The sequence below is a fragment of the Watersipora subatra genome, chromosome 7, assembly GCF_963576615.1.
Source record: "Watersipora subatra chromosome 7, tzWatSuba1.1, whole genome shotgun sequence".
Taxonomy (NCBI): Eukaryota; Metazoa; Bryozoa; class Gymnolaemata; order Cheilostomatida; family Watersiporidae; genus Watersipora; species Watersipora subatra.
Window position 1 is genome coordinate 58,989,682 of NC_088714.1, and position 21,093 is coordinate 59,010,774.

The window sequence follows — 21,093 nt, forward strand, 5'->3', positions numbered from 1 at the left end:
TTTTATTTTTCAAGTAAATGGTGTTAGCATTTCAGTAGTATCAGAAGATGTGAGAGCATTTGCTATGGTGATTCTTTTTAACTCAGTGTACATGTATGTGAAATCTGCACAAAAGCTACTAAATCTTTCAGAAAATATTTTTCACAGCATAATTCAAGCAATAACCTTGAGTAAAGTTCTCTACAAAAAAGTATGATCACAGAGTTACAAAAGGCCCAAAGTATAGAGAATATGCTAGGTTTCAATGATGCATGTATGTGTCTATGAAAGTAGATTATTTAGTGCAAACAGCGCAAATAATGGCTTTGTTTGCATTGTACGGGGGGCAAGGAACTCCTTGATTGCAACTAGTTTTGTTGAAGTAAAAAAGTGCACCATCATTACTAGCATGCTCTCCATCGATGTACTCCGGCTCGGCATCAACACACTCAAATGTTCTCCTCCCATTATGCTCATGCTTTGCAGACATCAAGTAGCCTAAAACAAATATAATACACTAGGTGAAGTTTTATTAAATTATTTATATTCAGGAGCAAATATTACAGACTTGATACATTTCAAGTATCTATATTATGTACACAATTATAAACTTAGTGAGCAAAATAAACAGAATGTCAAGCTGAGACCATCTGTTGGTAGCATAGTTACTAGCATGACCTTGCTTTACGACTTCATAAATTTTTAGCATAGTTTCATGGTTTTAACTAAATCATTTCAGATAAAATAACATTTTCAATTTTGAATTAAAACGAGTTTTGTATTTTAAATATTCTGGCTTGAGCACGCATCTTTAAGACATCAATGCCTTACATATGATGTCTTCAGTCAGAATGATCTATTGCCACAATAATCATAATCATGAAGCGATGTGCAGGTTCCTACATTCACATGATAAGCTAATTGCTATACATATTAGTTAGCATTATTACTAGGTAATAAAACTCAGCTGACAGTATTTTTTGACTACTTCTAATTATTACAATATAATCATAATAATTTGTTCTTCAATACTTATCTAGGTGTTAAAAGAACAAAAATTTAATTATTTGGGGAAAAACCCAGAAATGCCCACTCATAACGTGAATTTCCGAGAGTCATTTTGTCGGCAAAACAGACATATAAGTTATGATGCCAACACCGAGGATTATCCAATGCGTGAAAGCAAGAAAAAGCACTTTGTTTGGTTAGGTTTTAATAGATAGTTTTTGTATAGGCCAAAAACTCTTGCAAACTTTGTTCCCCTACAACACCAAATTATATCATTACCCCAATTATACATGTCCTTCCTTCACCTTTTCCTGAGTGTACCAACAAAAACCCTATGCGCGCAAGTTGTAACTTTATAAAAATGCTCGTAAAAATTCGCTATCCTTGAGAATCAATTTTTTAAACCTGTTAAAAGATGCTTAGTTTTTCAGGCACAATGAATTTGAACCCTCAATTTTTGTATAATTTAGTTAAAAACGCTATCAATTTTTAGATAATTACATAATGCTATGGTTAAAAAGCATAAAATCATGTTATTATGTTGTGTCAACATTTGACGGTATTTTGTAATTATTGTTAAGCTTTACATCCTATTTTTGTCTGATTAACTATTTAGCAAACACATAACATACCTTCATATTTAGATGTTCACTTATTGTTAAGGCAGCTTCTTTTACCAGGAATCATGATAACAGATGATCTGGTTTCATCATAGCAGACGGCGCACGGAGCATTTTGGTGATAGGCAGAATTACTGAATACACCAAAGTTGTTACTTTCATATTCTGTACCCGCCATATAGCCGCTATGTGTGACCGTATTATCACTGTTATACACAGCATCATTTACCATGCAATGGTAGTTGCCTCCTCCTCCATGATGGTCATGCGGAGATCCTCCGATAAAGCCTAATCATTGAGGGAACATTGTTATAGCACGACCATTTCAGACTATAGTTATAGTTTCAGTATGGTGTTATAGCCAAGACTGTTACAGTAAATGTGGCAAGTTGCCAGCTAAAACAGGTAAAATATATCAATTCAATTGCTTGTTGATTCGTTCAGCCTTTTTAATACCAACCATGTGTTTTTTTAAATTCGATTTTCAGCCAATCAAACTTTCCATAAACCTATGTTAAGATGAACACGCAGAGATACAGGCAACCTGCTATAATACAGAATACAGCAATTTTTACACAGCAGCTGGCTTATTTGGAAATTCTTACATGTATTATTCAGAAGGTTCAATAGTTTTAGCTATTTTTCTAAAGACACTGACGAAATTGAAATGGATACTTTTTTCTCCACCTTTCGAGTTTAATTTTAACATTTCTAATTATAATGAGCCTACCAATAACATTCAAAATATTAATTTATGCCAGCAATGTTCATATTCACCAAACTATCATCCTATAACTAACTATGTGTAGATAGCTATGCAATAGAGAGAGATGTGTACAGTGGTAGAGAAAGGCAATCCCTCCACATATTAATCTCTGTGGTGATTGCTTCTAACATCACTGTAACTAATCCTGAAGGTGGCGACTAATTGTGTCATAGTAACTCTGACCTATTGCCAGCAATTTTATTTGAGTTCTGTCGTTAGTTTGAAAGTTTTTAGTAGAATTTTGGTGTGTCTGTAAGTTTTGCTTTGAAAATATTAAATGCAAAGGCAGAAACTGCTACAACCCGCAAGATATATCCGTTTTAGGTGTACCTTTGCTAAAAAAGTGTGTCATATTGTAAAGTTTTGTTAATGTTAAAGTTATCAATATCCCAAGTTCAGTCATTTGGTATTAGTTTACTAGCTTTGTAAATAAAACACAGTAAGCACTCCTGCAACATGAATATTGATTCCAGGAATGTTTAAGTTACAGAGATTTTCTGTTACACAAATGGTAAAATACATGTAAATAGCCTAATCTGTTCCAAGAGTTTTTCCAACTCACTCCTTTTGGCATACAAAAAAAAACTTGACTGAACCTTTTTAATATGCTGGCTGTACTATAACTACAGCAATATAAGTTTGTATCGACAACCTTTTTCCTTTTTATGATCAATCTCACTGATTTGAGGTAATGATTGAGGTAATTTATAATAAGTTGGAGAGTGCGCACTTTCGAGGTTCATTTATAATGATTTGCTTATTTTTTCTAAATAGCAGTCTTCTCTGCAAATTAAAACTTATAAAAACTATGTTGTACGTCAACAAAAAAGCAAAACAAAACAATTCAAAAAAGTTGTGCTACCTGCTTGTCATCAATAGGTATCTAAAGGTCAACGTTAGTATAAAAGAAAACTTTTGACAATATTCCAACTCGTGACCATGAAATTGACTGAGCCATATTGTAAGACCTGCACCAATCGATCGCCTTTGTATTTATGGACATTTGCATTTGCAATATGTTTTTGTGCAATTATCCTATTACCTCTTTTGTGGACACATCTGACTCTCTATCATGACAAATTAGATTGTTGCAAAAATGGTATATATAATCAGTATAACTTTAAACTTATGGCGGTTTTTATTTTGCAAGAGCTGCAAGATAAATTAGCGGTCAAATCAAATTGAAAAACTTGACATAATTGACACTTTGTATTATATAAAATATTTTACATAGTTGAAAGCAAAATCTTCACATTATTTCTTTACGTCATCTGGCATTTACGATATATGAGGTACATGTTATAAAAGCGTATACTGTATTATGATACATTACTAAGAAGTGTGAAAAGGAATAAAGTGAGTCACAGTTAGAGCTAACTTGTAACCTAAAATCACAGAGTTAGTTTATTTCCTTGGCAGACACAACCATCTTAATAAACAAAACTACTGCTAAATAGACAATTTACTTTATCATGCAAATCAGGTTTGATCTATTAAACACAAATAGCTCATAAAAGTATACCTTCATAAAGGAGCACTGCATTAGATCCACACGTGGTTCGTCCACATCTAGTGTAAATCGGACCACCAGCCGCTTGTCCAGACTCCCCTTTTGAACCAGGATCATCTGCTGGCCCTTCACGGCCTTCAATACATGATTCACCAGACTTCCAACATCCCCTAAAACAAAACTCAAGTAGACTATGAAAGCATATTGAGCAGCCAGAATGCGGTTCTAGACAAAATTTTCAAGAATTCACATATGATATTTGATGTTTGAGATTATAGCTAAATTACAAAAGGTTAGATTTTAAGTATGAAAGCCAGATTGGATCATCAAAAACATTGACTACAATAAAAACTGGAAAGGTAATGAATTTTGATCAATATGACATTAATCATTATAATGATACTTAATGATATACATGTATGTGTACTAGTCGAATGCTTAGCATTGCACAAGCATTCAAAAACAGCTTACAAACAGTGGCATATAATGTAGTTATCATTTGCTAATTTAAGTAAGCTAGTATCCGTATTGCTCAACTTACGAATAAGAGTTGTGACAGCAAGCTTTAGTGATGTTGCGTGTAGCGCTGAGTTGCTATGCATATTTTAACCCGGAAAATGACTCATATTGACCAATGAATCTATTGCATTTCAGTTAGCATAAAATTTTAACTTGTCGCCTTGTGAATGACAAGTTCCAATGTCAATTCTTCTGCACTACAGACTTTTCATTGCTCGACTTTAATTGCCATAACTGAACAGATATACAGACAAACTTTGAGATTTATACTTTGTGTGTTTATTGACAGTAAGATATTTGATGCGTGAAGGAACAAAATAAATTCAAAACAGTTCAGCTTTACACAAAGTTCATGAAGAATTGGAAAAACAAAATGTTTCCACTCATCGCAAAATATAACCTATCAAATCTAAAACTTACTAATTAGCTTAAACATTGATGTTAAACAATGAGCATTTGCTACAAAAGTTTTACTGTGAGAAGTTCTATTTTAAAATGATGGGCAATATTGCAAAAGTAAAGAACGTAAGATGTATTATTTTAATTTTTAAGTAATTATGCAGATAAGCAAGTTGGTTCGTAGAGATACAATGGCAGTTAGCTAATCTAAATACTTTTTGGCAGTTTTATTGTGAATAGAAAACTAAATACTGAATACTTATCAGTACAGGAGTTTCTTGAGCACTTAGTTCCATGTTAACACAAGTGGAGCAAAAAGGTAGATTGCAGAAAAATGTTTGGCTGGACTACTTGAGTTTCAGTAGCATATTTTATCAAAATGTAGTTTATTGGCAGTTGATAATAAGATAATATTGAGAGGCAAGATTTTTTCTTCTTTAGCTTTCACCTCACAAGTCAGACTCACAAACTCTGACCATTGAAAAGCCTATCAGAAAGTTTCACCTTTTTCTCCATCTCGACCAGGATATCCATCTCTACCTGGCAGTCCATCCGCTCCATCTCTTCCCTCTTTTCCATCATTACCATCTGATCCATCTCTACCATCTCTACCTGACATTCCATCTTCTCCATCTCTACCATCTCTGCCTCCAACCCCTGGTGGTCCAGGAGGTCCAACTAAACAGTCCTACATGTTGTGAGTAAATTAATATTCATAAATACCTAGGGAAGCCAATAAAAGGTGAATATTAGCTGCGATTAGCTGCAGGAATCTAGCTAAGAGTTATCAAAAGATTCATTAAAGACCTTTTACATTGTATTTTTCAAACTGGTTAATCTTCTATAGATGTCTACACTACCAGCCTATGGTTGTCAAGTTAAAGAGTCATAATAAATCAGCAGTAAATCTATAACATTATAAAATGGTTTTACAAGTTTGCTAATATTTTTTTCAAGATTGAAAACTTGCATGTGAATTTTACATTAAACAAAAGGCTATGATTCTTTCATAAAACGTCGTTTAAATTCTTTTAATTTATCGCTCCAATATCAGCAAATATATAAATATTAAAATTTGTCATGCGAAACGTTGAAAAAAACCTTCATTATTTATTACTCTTGTCAGCAGTTGACACAAAAGTCACCAAAAGCTGCAACATCAAGTTTTTTAAAGTAAAATAAAGTAATTGAACAGAATTTGACTATTATAATATTATAATAGTTGTATTGATTAATAATAATTGACTATTATAATAGTTATGCTAATCTTTGATTACATCGGTCACCTTTTGGAATGTTAAATAACAAATGGAAACTGTGGACATGTGTTCTCCAACAACTTCATAAAATTAATGCTAAAGTATTGGCTTTTAGTCAGAAATTATCCAATTTTAACTTAGTTTTTCACTTTAAATATAGGTTAATTTAAAAACATTTGAGCTTTAACATTCACAGTTGTGCTATTCTGTTTACAAAACAGACAGAGTTATCTGAGGCAAGTCTGACCCATACATTAAACAGGTTTTTGTTCAATGGCGTTTCTTACTCTGCAAACAGCTAACTAATATAACAATACCAATTATTTATCTGCAAGAAAGTGAAGTGTATCTATCGTTGTAAAGAAGTAGTATCAAATTGGTCACATTTGATATAGTTTTCAAAAAAACTGTTCTTTTGTTGGCCCTTGACTTTAATCAACCAATGAGTAAAGCCTAAAATGTTACAAAAGATAACAAGTGTAAGCGTAGAACCGCAGCTTAGAGAATTTGATTTACAAAATGAAAGTATAAAGTAGGTATCATTACAGTACAAACTTCTCCATTAACTGAAGGTTGTAGTTCAGATTACGCTTCTATTGTCAGAAGAGTCTTTTCTGTTCAGTCTCATCATATCAAACAAATACATATTAGATACATATTCATCGGAATTTGATTTATGCAATTTGACACATAATCTGATGTTCTTGATATCATTTTCCTTACCAAACTTAAATGAAGCAGTTACAAGCGGCAGCGGTTCACAAAGTTCAGCAGCGCATTGATACTAATATTAAATTATTTATTACATTAAAGCTGCCATTTTGTTCTAGCAAGAGCAATATAGCACCAAGTGTTAGAAAACAAACATGATGGTATTAGCTCATGCTGATATATACTCTGATGTATCTGATGCATATATGGATCATCAGTATGTGCACAACCATTGTATTATGCTTGAATGTGCTCGAGCAGCGCAGCTGGTGGTACACTTTGCTGCAAAGCTGGGTAAGTGAGTTCAATTCCTGTGCACAGCATTTATTTTTGATAACACTCTTAGCGTGACTTCAGACAGGCGTACAGACACGGCTGGTGTAATAGTAAATATTATAGTAAAGATTATTGTTAGCCTTTAGATTAGTTTCTTTACCTTTTCCTTCCCAAGGATTGTTTGCTGCTGCAGCTTCTTCCATCTATAAAATTTAACAGCTTATCTAAATAGGTATTTAGAAGCATGTTCACTTGAACTTTGTTAATATATATAAGCGTAGAAATATATATGTATTTATAAATAAACACACATATATATATATACATATTCGTGTATTTACATATATATATATATACACACACACACACACACACACACACACGCACGCACGCGCGCGCGCGCACGCACGCACGCACGCACACACACACACACACATATATATATATATATATATATTTATATATATATATATATATATATATATATATATATATATATATATATATATATATATATATATATATATATATATATAATTCTTTATATCATCTTTGGTCATATATATATTTATATATATATATATATTATTATATGCATGTATATATGATATATACATTATATACATAAGTATATATATGCATATACAAATATGTATATATACTTATATATATATAATTGTATATATATATATACTTATGTGTATCAATACCCATGCATATAATATATACATACATATATATATATATATATATATATATATATATATATATATATATATATATCATCAGAAATAAACTAAGTGGAAGTGCAAATAGTCTAATAGAGTTTCAGTGTTTTTTACTCTTCGACTCTTTAGCAAGCTATTTAAATAATAAAGTTATCAGCAAAATCATCCGCACAGAACTTGTGACAGGTTGATGGCAGCGTGATAAATTTACTTTAATTTACTTCAATTCAAAAAAGTTTTCAAAAGAGATGATCATGTCAAGTTTATAAGTAAAAACCACAACCAAACATACTGTACATAGATGGAGAGATGACAACACCTACCCGAATGAGAAGACAAATTGAAGATGTAAACCCCAATTGCCTAATTTCGTTATTGGATTGGCCCTACATATATTTCAATCAATTCATGTCTGCCTATGTAAGTCTGGTAAAGCTATGCTGTATCAGATCAGTTGACAGCTTTAGCTATGTGTGCTAGTCGGTTTTTAAAAGCAATCTTTTTATCGTCACATAACTTCTACTTTTCTGCTAAGGCCAAATAAAAAATGTTCGTGACTTTATCTACTGAACTAAACTAAACATCATTAAAGCAAAAATACTAAAAATTGTCTGTTTCAGTGTTACTACGGCTACAGATATAATATTAGGCAAGTTTCAAAACACTTTTCATAGCATGTGTTGCTTGTAAAGATGTGAGGCTATAAAATTTAACTTTTTCTTTATGATGAATCAACTATTAGTATGCGTTGTTTAATTGATTTTAGCTAAATAACTTACACAGCTCTGAATAAGAAAAAATATTCATGTCAGTTTGGTATTAGAATACTTAGTGGTAAAGTAAAGATTTCACATGATCTTTGATTATTTTGCACATGTTGTCAAAGTTAGCACATGAACGCCTTACTTAGATTTTAGTGTACATACGTAAACCAACCATTACTAGAGTGAAAAGAGGGAGCAACTGTTTGTTTTGGCATTAATATATTAGCAATATAGCTACAGATACAGTAGTTAGTACTAAAGATCATTCCTACCGCCTTCTGAGAAACTGAAGATTTAACCATGAAATTTGTATTTGTGCTTTTAACTACCTTTTTTATTAAACTAGTGTTATTATGTCACTTATACAAACCTAAATAAAGATTGTGTTTTATATTTACCTATTCTAGCAAGTTTCAAATGCTCCATTAGGCAGACATTCCTTCATGCAAACTGCACTTATCTCAAAGTGTTTTAAACTACTTTTTAAATTTTATATTCGATTCATTGCGTTTGATATTCTTTGGTATTTAAAAAAAACTGTAATAAAACTACTGCAGTGGTAGAACAACTAGCTTTTGAAAACAAGAAGTTAAGTAAATATTACAAATTTACTAAACAAGTATTTCCTATAATATCGCTATATTAAATCAATGAAAAAGCTTTGAGAAAGTTGTTGTATTTTTAAGGTCTTTAATTAGCTGTTCATCTACTAGGTTGAATACCGAGTGCTCAACTCTAGTTTGGCTGCTCTAGTGTCACTGAGTAATCTTGACTATGTTGGTGAAACACCAGAAGTGCTTGAAGATCTGGTGAGTTAAATAGTTCTTGGTAATTGTACTTGAAGTTAGATTTATGTGTGATGATCTTACTTGTTGAGTGTTTATGTGACTATATAGAGCATCTTCATATTACTAGCATAATTTTAGTTCTTGAAACTATTGTAGAAAATATTATTGGTAAGAGATTCTCAGGTGTAATAACTATGTATACAAGTATTGGTAAATGCTAATGAGAGTTGGAATGGCACAGGTATTAAAGGGATGGTCCATCAAAGTACAAGGCGAGAGTCTCAATCCCGTTTGATGTGAATAATTTTTAACCTCTGAGCGTTGCTTCCCACCGGCAGTCAGATTTGTACCCATGCAGTTTGGTGGGCTGTGAGCAATCAACAGGTTTAATAAATATGTACACTCTTACTCTAATATTTGGTATGGTGGTTGACTAGGATAGGTAGTAGTGTGTTGTTTACCAAGATTTAATTCAATAGTTTCAATCCTGTGTAAAACAATCGTCTTTCTCAACATCTATGCATGGTGTCAGACAGAATAACAAATGGGTACAGTTTTTACTATAGGGTTGATTAGCTTAGCTAATGTTAGTAAACTTCGTTGAAAAAAAATTGCATTATATAAGGTTGTGCGCTGTTAAAAGTAATATTTTAAACCACAATACTTTTAAATAATATTATGTTTTATTTAAAAAAGATAATGGTTGAATGTGTGACATAATCCAATTTTACATTTTTGCAGAGTTCACCAGTAGATGCCTTCCTCAAGTACTACTGTAAGATCCAAAATGTGCACGTATTGAAGAGGCTGCTTTTGCCTTTCAAAGTCAACCTCAAAATCAAGATCTAAATGGGCGTCTGCCTTCTTCTATCAATCAAGTGATTTCAGCAATGAATGTAACAGCTGGAGCTAGTATTACTTGCTCTGATGGCTATGCGGTGAGTTTTTCACCCTGATAACTTTATTAGTATTCGAAATAAGATATTCCTAAGTTTATCACATGCAATTTCACCAAGATATATTGTAGCCGAAATACTAATTACTATTTTCTGATCAAAGTGTATCATCAAAATTTTCAAAAATTACATTTTTCACACGATACTCTTAAAGCTTTGTAGAATAAAAGCTATACAGAGGTCAGAGTTCATCGTCAATTGCCAAAACATTATTAAAAAACGGAGAGGTAAAAACCAGCAGCAACTCTGCTATAGTTACATGTTTCACTCTTACTATTATGCTTGTTTTGTACATTTTGCACAGTTGGATTTTAAGTAACCTTAAAATGCTATTGGATGCATGTATAAATGTTTATTGGATTTATTAATCATCAAAAAATTGTTGGTGTTTGCTATATTCCAGGGAAAAAGACATTATTGATATTTTTAAATACTAATCATGGCTTTAAAGAAAACTTGTCATCAGTTGAAGTACGATTGATAAATCTTACTCTGAATCTTCTCCAAATATTAAAATTTAGCTTAATGTTATCAAGTTGAATATTTAACATACATGTACATGTACTTGCATCATAGGATTCTCATAATTTCAAATTAGCTATTTATATTTATATAGACATCATTGGAAAATTTCAACACAAAGAACCCGATAGTTGACATTTTTAGACCTCTCCAATATTTCATCATTTGTTTTAACCAAACCATTACACCTGGTCAACCATAGATGGTCTCCAGAAAAGAAAGGCTGAGACAGGTAAGAGTTTTCATTATGAAAATGGTATTCTCATAGCTTCATCAAGACACTGATGAAAGTATAATATTACTTAATGTTGTGCAGATAAACTTTGCTTGTTCCAGTGATGTAGTTCTAAAACTATTTCTATTAAAATGTTTCACTACTGTAGAGTTTTTCATTATATTATTGTTTTTAGTACACTATATTGCAGTATTACATTATGGTTATTATAACTCTTTATAGATAGTCTTCCACTTTACTATTATACTTTCTGGCCACATAATCTTCCCAGAATTCTCATCATAAAACAAAGATTTATGAAGAGGAACTAAAGACTACTTCAGCCTCTATGTAGCTCTGTTTTACGTCTTTCCTTCCATCAACAGTCTACTCCGCTTATTACCAAATTATTCAAGGTTTTAAAATTATTATATTCTTGTAACTGTATTTTTTAAATGTCCGACTTAACTATGCGTGTTAATGTTTCTGTTTCAACAAACTAACTTTAGCTTGATCCTTTTATTAATCAAGATAATACATATCCTACAGCAATTCAAAACATGTTGGTTATCTTAAAAGTGGTAAAGATGCTTGCGTTCGACCATTTGCATTTTAGATCAGACTAGAATAAAATTTCTCCTTCATAGCAAAGAGCTGCTTAGTGTAATAGCAGTTAGCTATGATATAATACTCTATAAACTTGCGAATGGCTCCTTCGAGCTTGTAAATACTGAAAGGAATATGTATTCCCTAAATAGTAATGACTACCTAGCTGGGTGACAAGTTTACACTTTTTATCAAATGTTGGTCAACAGTTGTTTTCAGTTCTCGTAATGTTTTTCCAACTTTATTTCGATAAAACTTGATTTCTTTTATCCAACAAATAAAATAAAACCACAATGATAGTTAATTGCATACACCTTGCAGAATATTTTATTATATAATATTAAATAATAAACCAAATGTAGCAAGCCTAATTAGTCAACAAAATATTATAAGTAACGCTTGAATCTTAATATCTTGACCTTGAATTTTAACCGTAATGACCTTATTTTATTTTAGCATTTTTCTCATGTTAAACTATCATACATATAAAAACTAGTCTCATTAAATTTCATTTTTCTTGTTAATTTTTGAGTAAAAGTAATAATTTATAAAATGACTATGTGTACAATTTGCATCATTTTAGTGTGTAAAGTTAAATAACAAGCAAAGTGAAGCCCGCTAAATAACTCAACAAAATATCAGAACCAAAACCAGACAACTCCGACCCTGATGTTTAACATTGAGTATTCGAAGATAGTGTTACCCTTGGATTACTCAGTGCTAAACATTATAATCTCTAATTCCTACTTTTTTTAGTGTTTATGCTGCATAACGTATAAAATAAAGTGGCTACTTGTTTTTCACATTCAGTATAATGTTATAAAAATAATAATGGTAAAATAAATTATACCCTGACCAAACGAGTGAAGCGAAGTTTGAGAGTTTTTATGATAAATGCATGTGCACACAACTTATGAAACTTATTCATCAACAATGAGACGAACCATTGTTTTGAAATATCAACAAATTTAACCATTTTTTTGTAGAGTTGTTAAAGTATAATAACGATACAAAACACATATAAACCTATTTAAATATATTACCAAGTCTTTGAAAAGTGTTGACAGTATCAACTGTGTTAACTTACCCATCTGATCGGATTATGCATAAATAGACAGAGTTTTTCAGCCAAAATCGCCCCAAAACGCTTAAAAGTCTGGGTTTAATAAAGGTTAAGACTGGCCTGCGGTACGCCAATAAAGCCGTGCGACCGATAATAGAACTATTTAGCAGTGCGCATTTCACAAACAAACCTTGCTCATTTCACCAGTCTATGGCATTGTTTACTTGTAATCGAATTCATCCGAAGATTTATGTAATAAACGTAGACCGTTTGAGGCGTAGACCGATTTACAGGTACAAAATTGTGGTACACAGTTTATCAGCCTATGTGTTTTTGTCCAATCACCAAATGTTTCATTAAATTATTTAAAACGTTAGCCGAAATTCTTTACAACTTATGGACAAGCTTAGGTCGAACTACAATGCCCCTTTATGATGAGAACATTTTTTTATTTTGCTGCAGTTTGAAGATAAATTCCAGACGTATTAACGCTGATACTTGCTTTCTGGTTAAGATCACTATCAAAACCATTCTACATTCAACACAACCAACTTGCAAACTATGTATAGTACACAGTAGCTTGTCATTTCACTTCTAATTTTGAATTTCAGAGTTATAATAAACATATTTCCTTATTGTTGTTGTTAAATTACATACATTACAATAGGTTATGCCTACAGCTTTAATCAAGATTTATTTTATTGTTGTAAAATATACGTTGAAAATAGTAGTAGATTAGGTGTGATTTTTTGTGTGAATATATGTGATTTATTGTTGAAAAACGTACTTTTTGACAACTACTTTTTCAACAACCAGCACTGCCATTTTTTTCAATTATTGCTTTTTCCATTATCAGGTCGTGGGCTGTATGGCAGGGGAATTTCTAGTGTAATACAATACTTTTGTTGCATAAAATGGTAGCAGATTGAAAATTTTAAGTTTACAAATTTTGTACATCGGAGATCCATTCCATACTGACTCTTGCCGGTGAAGTTATATGGAGATCATTTTTCTTTCCACTGAAATAATATGAACATCTCAGTAGCAAAAAATAACCTATATTAATTAAAAGTTAACATCAAAATTATAGAGTTTTGGATTTGCTTGCCCTTATGCACAGGAAAAGTTCAAAATATTTTAGAAAGTTTTTTGTAATAACTGACATGCTAGCTGTACAGCCAAACGTAACAAGTAGAAGTACATCCAATCATGCAAGTGTTAAAAGGTAGAACAAAATATGAGTCAACAATAACTACTAAAAGAAAACAGCCATTGGCCTAATTGCAACACTAAATACAGAATATGAATACATGTACATGACATGTTTGCTGCATTTTTTATGTTACTGTGGCTTTACTATTTGTTTTTACATGGTTACCAATACCTATATTAATAAATCTCATTTTGTCATTGTGTGAGTGGGTGTGTGCGGTTTCACGTTATTGACCAATTTTGTTCACACTTTACACTTCCATGCTTAAATGTATATAAGTTGTGCCCTCAGCCAGGTCGCCAAAAGTTTTAGTTTAAAAACTTTATCTGGCTCCTGAGAACCCGCCACTTCAACACCCGCCTGGATTGAACATGAAAGGAATCCTGGGTATTGGCGGCTTTCATATTACTTTTCCATTTTTTCATTAGATCATTATCATCATTCCAATTAACAAAGAGCGGTTCCAGTCCTTGAACTGAAATGCAAATTTAAATAAAGTGCTTCTATAAACTTTGTTTAGACCCATTTACAATAAATATCAGTTTCAGCGGCGAGCTTTATATCACTAGGCCTATATAGATGAAGAAGGAGGAACAGTATGCAGTTGCTGTGGCGAACCTAGTGAAAAAGCACATACCTTATGTAACACTCATGGCTCGGCTAAATTATATTTTTAATACAATTAACCTTAGTAAACACTTGTTCCAAATACGAACACCTAGAAATTTTAAATACATGCATGAAATCTTTTATTGCATATAAATGAAACCACCACATTAAGACACATTTTGATTACTTTTGGGAAATCTTTTATCCGAGAAGATTTGAAAAAGATTTATCATTGTATATATACATGTATATATGTTACATAGAGTTGTATATATATATGGATGGAATTATATGTCTGTATACTGATATCTATGTGTGTACTTATATGTTTATATACATACTTATATGTATACAATCAACATGCAGGCCTGCACAGAGCTATTCTCTAGGAAGTTTTGTATAGACCTATCCATGGCAGTCCCATACCATGCCATTTTGTTAAAACCATCAGTCACACCTTGACAGCAGTGGCCTATAAAAGTGTCAACAAAAATGCTCCAAAAAGCCTTAGAACAACGAAATAGCAGTTTTTGGTTGTTTTGTAAATGAAGACAAATTTCCAATTTTATTTTTCAAATAAATGGTGTTAGTATTTCAGTAGTATCAGAAAATGTGAGAACATTTGCTATGGTGATTCTTTTTAACTCAGTATATGTGAAATCTGCACAAAAGCTACTAAATCTTTCAGAAATAATTTTTCACAGCATAACGCAAGCAATAACATTGAGTAAAGTTGTCTACAAAAAAAATTATGATCCCAGAGTTACAAGGGGCCATAGTATAGAACATATGCTAGGTTTCAATGACGCATTTACGTGTCTATGAAAGTAGATTATTTAGTGCAAACAGCGCAAGTAATGGCTTTGTTCGCATTGTACGGGGGGCAAGGAACTCCTTGACTGCAACTAGCTTTGTTGAAGTGAAAAAGTGCACCATTATCATTAGCACTCTCTCCATCGATGTACTCTGGATTGGCATCAACACACTCAAATGTCGTCTTCCCATTATCAACATAATTGGCAGACATTATGTAGCCTAAAACAAATATACTACATTAGGTAAAGTGTTCCTAAATTATCTACATGTAGGAGCAAATATTACAGACTTGATACACTAATTACTTAAAATTATTAACTCAGGTAGCAAAATATACAGGATGTCAAGTTGAGACCCTTTGTTGGCAGCATAATTACTAGCAAGACCTTGCTTTGCCACTTCATAATTTATTTTGCGTAGCTTCATTAATTTAATTAAATTCAGTAATTTAATTCAGCGTAGCTACTAACATGACTTTGGCATGACTTTGCTTTACCACTTCATAATTTTTTAGTATAGCTTCAGTGTTTTAACTAGTCCATTTAAGATAAATTACGGTTTTTAATTTTGAATTCTAAAAGAGTATTTAATTTTAAATATTCTGCCTCAAGCTTGTACCTTTAAGACATGAGCCTTACATATGATGGCTTTAGTCAGAATGATATACTGCTACAAGAACCATAATATAAAGTGACGTGCAGGTTCTTACAATCGCATGATAAGCTAATTGCTATACATATTAGTTAGCATTATTACTAGGTAATAAAACTTAGCTTAGAGTATTTTTAGAGTACTTCTAATTATTACAATATAATCATAATAATTTGTTCTTCAATACTTATTTAGGTGTTAAAAGAACAAAAATTTAATTATTTAGAGAGAAAAACACAAAAAATTAAGCTCATAGCTTGGATATCAGGGAGTCATTTTGTCGGCAAAACATAGACATAGAAGTTATGATGCCAACATCGAGGATTAGCCAATGTGTGAAGGCAAGGAAAAGCACTTTGTTGGGTTTTATTTTAATACATAGTTCTTGTCTAGGCCAAAAGCTCTGATATTTTTTATTCATCTACAACACATAATTATATTATTACATCAGTACATGTCCTTCCTTCACCTTTTTCTGAGTGTACCAACAAATACTCCATGCCCCCAAGTTGTAACTTTATAAAAATGCTCGTAAAAATTCGCTATCCTTAAGAAACAATCTTTCAAACCTGTTAAAAGATGCTTAGTTTTTCAGGCACAATTAATTTGAACCCTCAATTTTTTGTATAATGTAGTTAAAAAAGCTATCAATTTTCAGATAGCTACATAATGTTATGGTTAAAGAGCATAACATTATGTTATTATGTTGTGTCAATATTTGACGGTATTTTGTAATTATTGCTAAGCTTTACACCCTTTTTTTGTCTGAGTAATTATTTTGCAAAAGCATAACACACCTTCATATTCAATTGTCCACTCATTGTCAGGGCAGCTTCTTTTACCAGGAATCATGATTACAGATGATCTGGTTTCAGCATAGCAGACAGCGCACGGAACATTTTGTTCATTGGCAGAATTGCTGAATACACCATAGGAGTAAGTCTGATATTCTGTACCCGCCATGTAACCGCTAATTGTGACTGCATTATTACGGTTATACACAGCATCATTTACCATGCACTGGTAGTTGCCTCCTCCTCCTTGATGTTGAAACGGAGATCCTCCGACAAACCCTAAGCATTGAGGTAACATTGTTATAGCATAAACCTCAGACTGTAGTTATAGTTTCAGCATAGTGTTATAGCCAAGACTATAGATGTGGCAAGTTGCCAGCTAAAACACTTTTTAAAAATATGATTTTCACCCAATCGAATATTTAATAAACCTATGTTAAGATTAACACGCAGAAAAACAGGGAACCTGCTATACTACAGAATATAGCAATTTTTACACAGCACATGGCTTATCTAAAAACTTTTGCATGTATGATTCAGAAGGGTCAATAGTTTTAACTATTTTTTTAAAGACATTGAAAAAATTAAAATGGATACTTTTTTCTACACTTTTTAAATTCAGTTTAACCAATTCTAATTATAAAGAGTCTACCAATAGCATTGCAAGTACCAATTTATGCCAGCAGTATTCATATTCAACCAAATTATCATACTATAACTGACTAGATATCTATGCAATAGAGAGATATGTGTATGATAGTAGAGCAAGGCAATCCCTCCACATATTTATCTCTGTGGTGGTTGCTTCTAATATGACTGTAACTAATCTTGAAGGCAGTGACTAATTACGTCATAGTAAGTCTGAAATGTTACCAGCAACTGTATTTGAGTTCCGTTTTTAGTTTGAATGTCTTTGATAGAATTTTGGTGCCTGTAAGTTTTGCTTTGAAAATATTAAATGCAAAGGCAGAAACTGCTGCAACCCGCAATATATATCCGTTTTAGGTGTACCTTTGTCAAAAAAAGTGTGTTATATTGTAAATTTCTTTCAAACTCACTCCTTTTGGCATAAAACAGGCAAAACTTGACTAAACACTTTTAATATGCTGGCTGCTCTGTAACTGCAGCAATATTAGTTTGCATCGACAACTTTTTTCCTTTTTATGATCAATCTCACTGATTTTTATAGACCATGATTGAGGTAATTTATAATAAGTTGGAGAGTGCAGACCTTTGAGGTTCATTTACAGTGATTGGCCTATTTTTTCTAAATAGCAGAGTCTTTTCTGCGAAATAAAACTTATAAAAAATACTTGGTACATTTACAAAAAAGCAAAACAAAATAATTCAAAAAAGTGGTACTACCCGCTTGTCATCAATCTGTATCTAAAAGTCAAGGTTGGGATGAAAGAAAACTTTTGACAATATTCCAACTTGTGACATTAAAATTGATAGAGCCACTTTATAACACCTGCACCAATCGATCGCCTTTGTATTTATGAACATTTGCATGTGCGATATGTATTTGTGCAATTATCATGTTACCTTTTTTGTGGACACATCTGCCAATCTACCACGACAAACTAGATTGTTGCAAAATTGGTTATATATATATAATCAGTATGACGTTACACAGGCAAAGTTTTTTATTTTGCAAGAGCGGCGAAATAAAGTAGCGGTCAAATCGAATTTGAAAACTTGTCCAAATTGACACTTTGTATTATATAGAATTTTTTACATAGTTGAAAGCAAAATATTCACATAAATTATTTACGTTATCTGGAGTTTATGATATATGAGTAATTGTTAAAGAAGCGTCTACTGTATTATGATACATTACTAAGAGGTTTAAAAAGGAATAAAGTGAGTCACAGTTAGAGCTAACTTGTAACTTAAAATCACAGAACTAGTTTATTTCCTCATCAGACAGAAACATCTTAATAAACAAACTTACTGCTAAATAAACTATTTACTTTATCATGCAAATCATTTTTGATCTACTAAACATTATGTATTTGAGTACCCTCGTTAGTTTGAATGTCTTTGATAGAATTTTGGTGTGTCTGTAAGTTTTGCTTTGAAAATATTAAATGTAAAGGCATAGACTGCTGCAACCCACAAGATATATTCGTTTTAGATGTACCTTCGCCAAAAAAGTGTCTCTTATCATAAATTTATTTTAAACTCACTCTTTTTGGCATAAAAAAAGAAAAACTTGACTAAACCCTTTTAATATGTTGGATGTACCGTAACTACAGCAATATTAGTTTGCATCGACTATTTATTTCTCTTTTTATGATCAATATCAGTGATTTCATAGACCATGATTGAAGTAATTTTATAATAAATTGGAGAGTGCGCACCTTCAAGGTTCATTTACAATGATTTGCTTTTTTTTTCTAAATAGCAGAGTTTTCTCTGTAAAATAAAACTTATAAAAATAAACAATTTATTTGATCATGCAAACCAGTGATAGCTGATAAAAGTATACCTTCATAAAGGAGCACTGCATTAGATCCACATGTGGTTCGTCCCCATCTAGTGTAAATCGCACCACCTGCTGCTTGTCCGGACTCTCCTTTCGGACCACGTTCCCCTGCACGGCCTTCAATACCAGGCTCACCAGAGTTTCCAACATCCCCTAAAACAAAACTCAAGTAGATTATGAAAGCATTTTGAGCAGCCAAAATGCTGCTCTACTCAAAATTGAATCATCAAAAACTTTGACTAAAATAGATACTGAAATGGAAATGAATTCAGATCAAAATGATATTAATCATTATGATGATACTCAGTGATATAAGTTTACTAACCGAATGCCTAGCATCACACAAATATTAAAAACAGCTTACAAACAGTGGCCGGTAATGTAGTTGCTATAGGTTAATTAAAATAAGCTAATATTCATATTGTTCAACTTACTAATAAGAATTTTGACAGCAAGCTTTAATGAAGTTGTGCGTAAAACGGAATCGCTATGCATATTTTAGCCTAAAAAAATAACTCGTAATGCCCAATGAGACCTGTGCATCCCGTGTAAGTTAATGGGTTAACTTGTTTCCCTGTGAATAGCAGGTTTCGAAGTCAATTCTTCTGCACTCTAAATTTTGCATTGATAGACTACTCGCCGTAGCTGAACAGATATACATGTACAGACAAACTTTGAGAGTTATACTTTACGTGTTTATTGACAATAAGATACATGATTCATGAAGGAATAAATTAATTTTAATATAGTTCAGCTTAACACAACGTTGATGATGACCTGAAAAAAAAAAGTTTCCACTCAATGCAAATCGTAAATTATCAAATCTGAAACTTACTAATTAGCTTAAACATTTATGTTGAACAATGAGAATTGGTTGCAAAATTTTCAGTATGCAGAGTTCTATTTTGTTCTATTTGATGAGCTCTAAATGATGAGCAATATTGCAAAAATACATGAAATTTATTCTTTTAATTTTCGAATAGTTATACAGGTAAGCAAGTTTTATTTGTAGAGATACAATGGCAGCTAGCTAATCTAGCTATATTTTGTTAGTTTCAATGTGTATAGAAAACTAAATACTGAATACTGATCAGTATATGGGTTTTTTGAGTCTTTAGTCACATGTTAACACACGTGGAGCAAAAAGGTAGACTGCAGAAAAATATTTTGCTGCACTACTTGAGTTTCAGTAGCATATTTTATCAACATTTAGTTTATTGGCAGCTGATAATAAAATTCTGTTGACTGGCAGGACTTTTTCTTTTTTAGATTTCTGCTCACAAATCAGACTTACAAACTCTGCTAATTGAAATGCCTATCATAAAGTTTTACCTTTTTCTCCATCTCGACCAGGAATTCCATCTCTACCTGGCAGTCCATCTGCGCCATCACTGCCATCGACTCCATCCCTCCCATCTCTACCTGGCAGTCCATCTAATCCATCGCTACCATCTGTTCCATCATTGCCATCCAACCCATCTCTTCCTGGCATTCCATCTTCTCCATCTCTTCCATCTCTACCTGCAGTTCCTGGCGGTCCAGGAGGTCCAACTAGATAGACAAACATGTCATAAGTAAATCAATCCTAATAAATACCTGAGGAAGCCAATAAAAGGTGAATATTAGCAGTGATTAGATAAATGGGATCATTGTTGGTTAAGATTTACCAAAAAAATTCATAAAGACTTTTCACATCGTTTTTTTTACACTGGTTAATCTTCTATAGATGTTTGCAGACCCTACCTATGGTTGTCAAATTAGAGAGTCATAGTAAATAGTTAGCAGAAAATCTATAACTTTAAAAGTTTTAGCTTTAACATTCCTTGTTGTGCTT

The 21,093-nt window shown here is 32.1% G+C and overlaps 1 protein-coding gene across 1 annotated transcript; it reads right to left on the reverse strand.

The window, feature by feature from the left end:
• Positions 1–274: 274 nt before the first annotated feature.
• Positions 275–20,826, reverse strand: LOC137399660 (putative cuticle collagen 145). The gene is made up of 8 exons (XM_068085844.1): positions 20,592–20,826; positions 19,263–19,412; positions 16,775–17,050; positions 15,358–15,545; positions 5,306–5,489; positions 3,896–4,018; positions 1,653–1,895; positions 275–477 (listed from the first exon to the last, which is right to left on the reverse strand). Exons 1-8 carry the CDS (start codon positions 20,824–20,826, stop codon positions 275–277), a joined length of 1,602 nt encoding a protein of 533 aa, XP_067941945.1.
• Positions 20,827–21,093: the final 267 nt, after the last annotated feature.

Bases quoted from the DNA above. Each gene is read 5' to 3' on its own strand.
- LOC137399660 (XM_068085844.1), bottom strand. From the start codon at position 20,826: ATGTTTGTCTATCTAGTTGGACCTCCTGGACCGCCAGGAACTGCAGGT. The intron at 5,490-15,357 runs GTTTGCACTAAA...CACAACATGTAG, and splicing joins ACAAAGCCATTACTTGCGCT to GACTGTTTAGTTGGACCTCC. The intron at 478-1,652 runs GCCTTAACAATA...TATTTGTTTTAG, and splicing joins GATTCCTGGTAAAAGAAGCT to GCTACTTGATGTCTGCAAAG.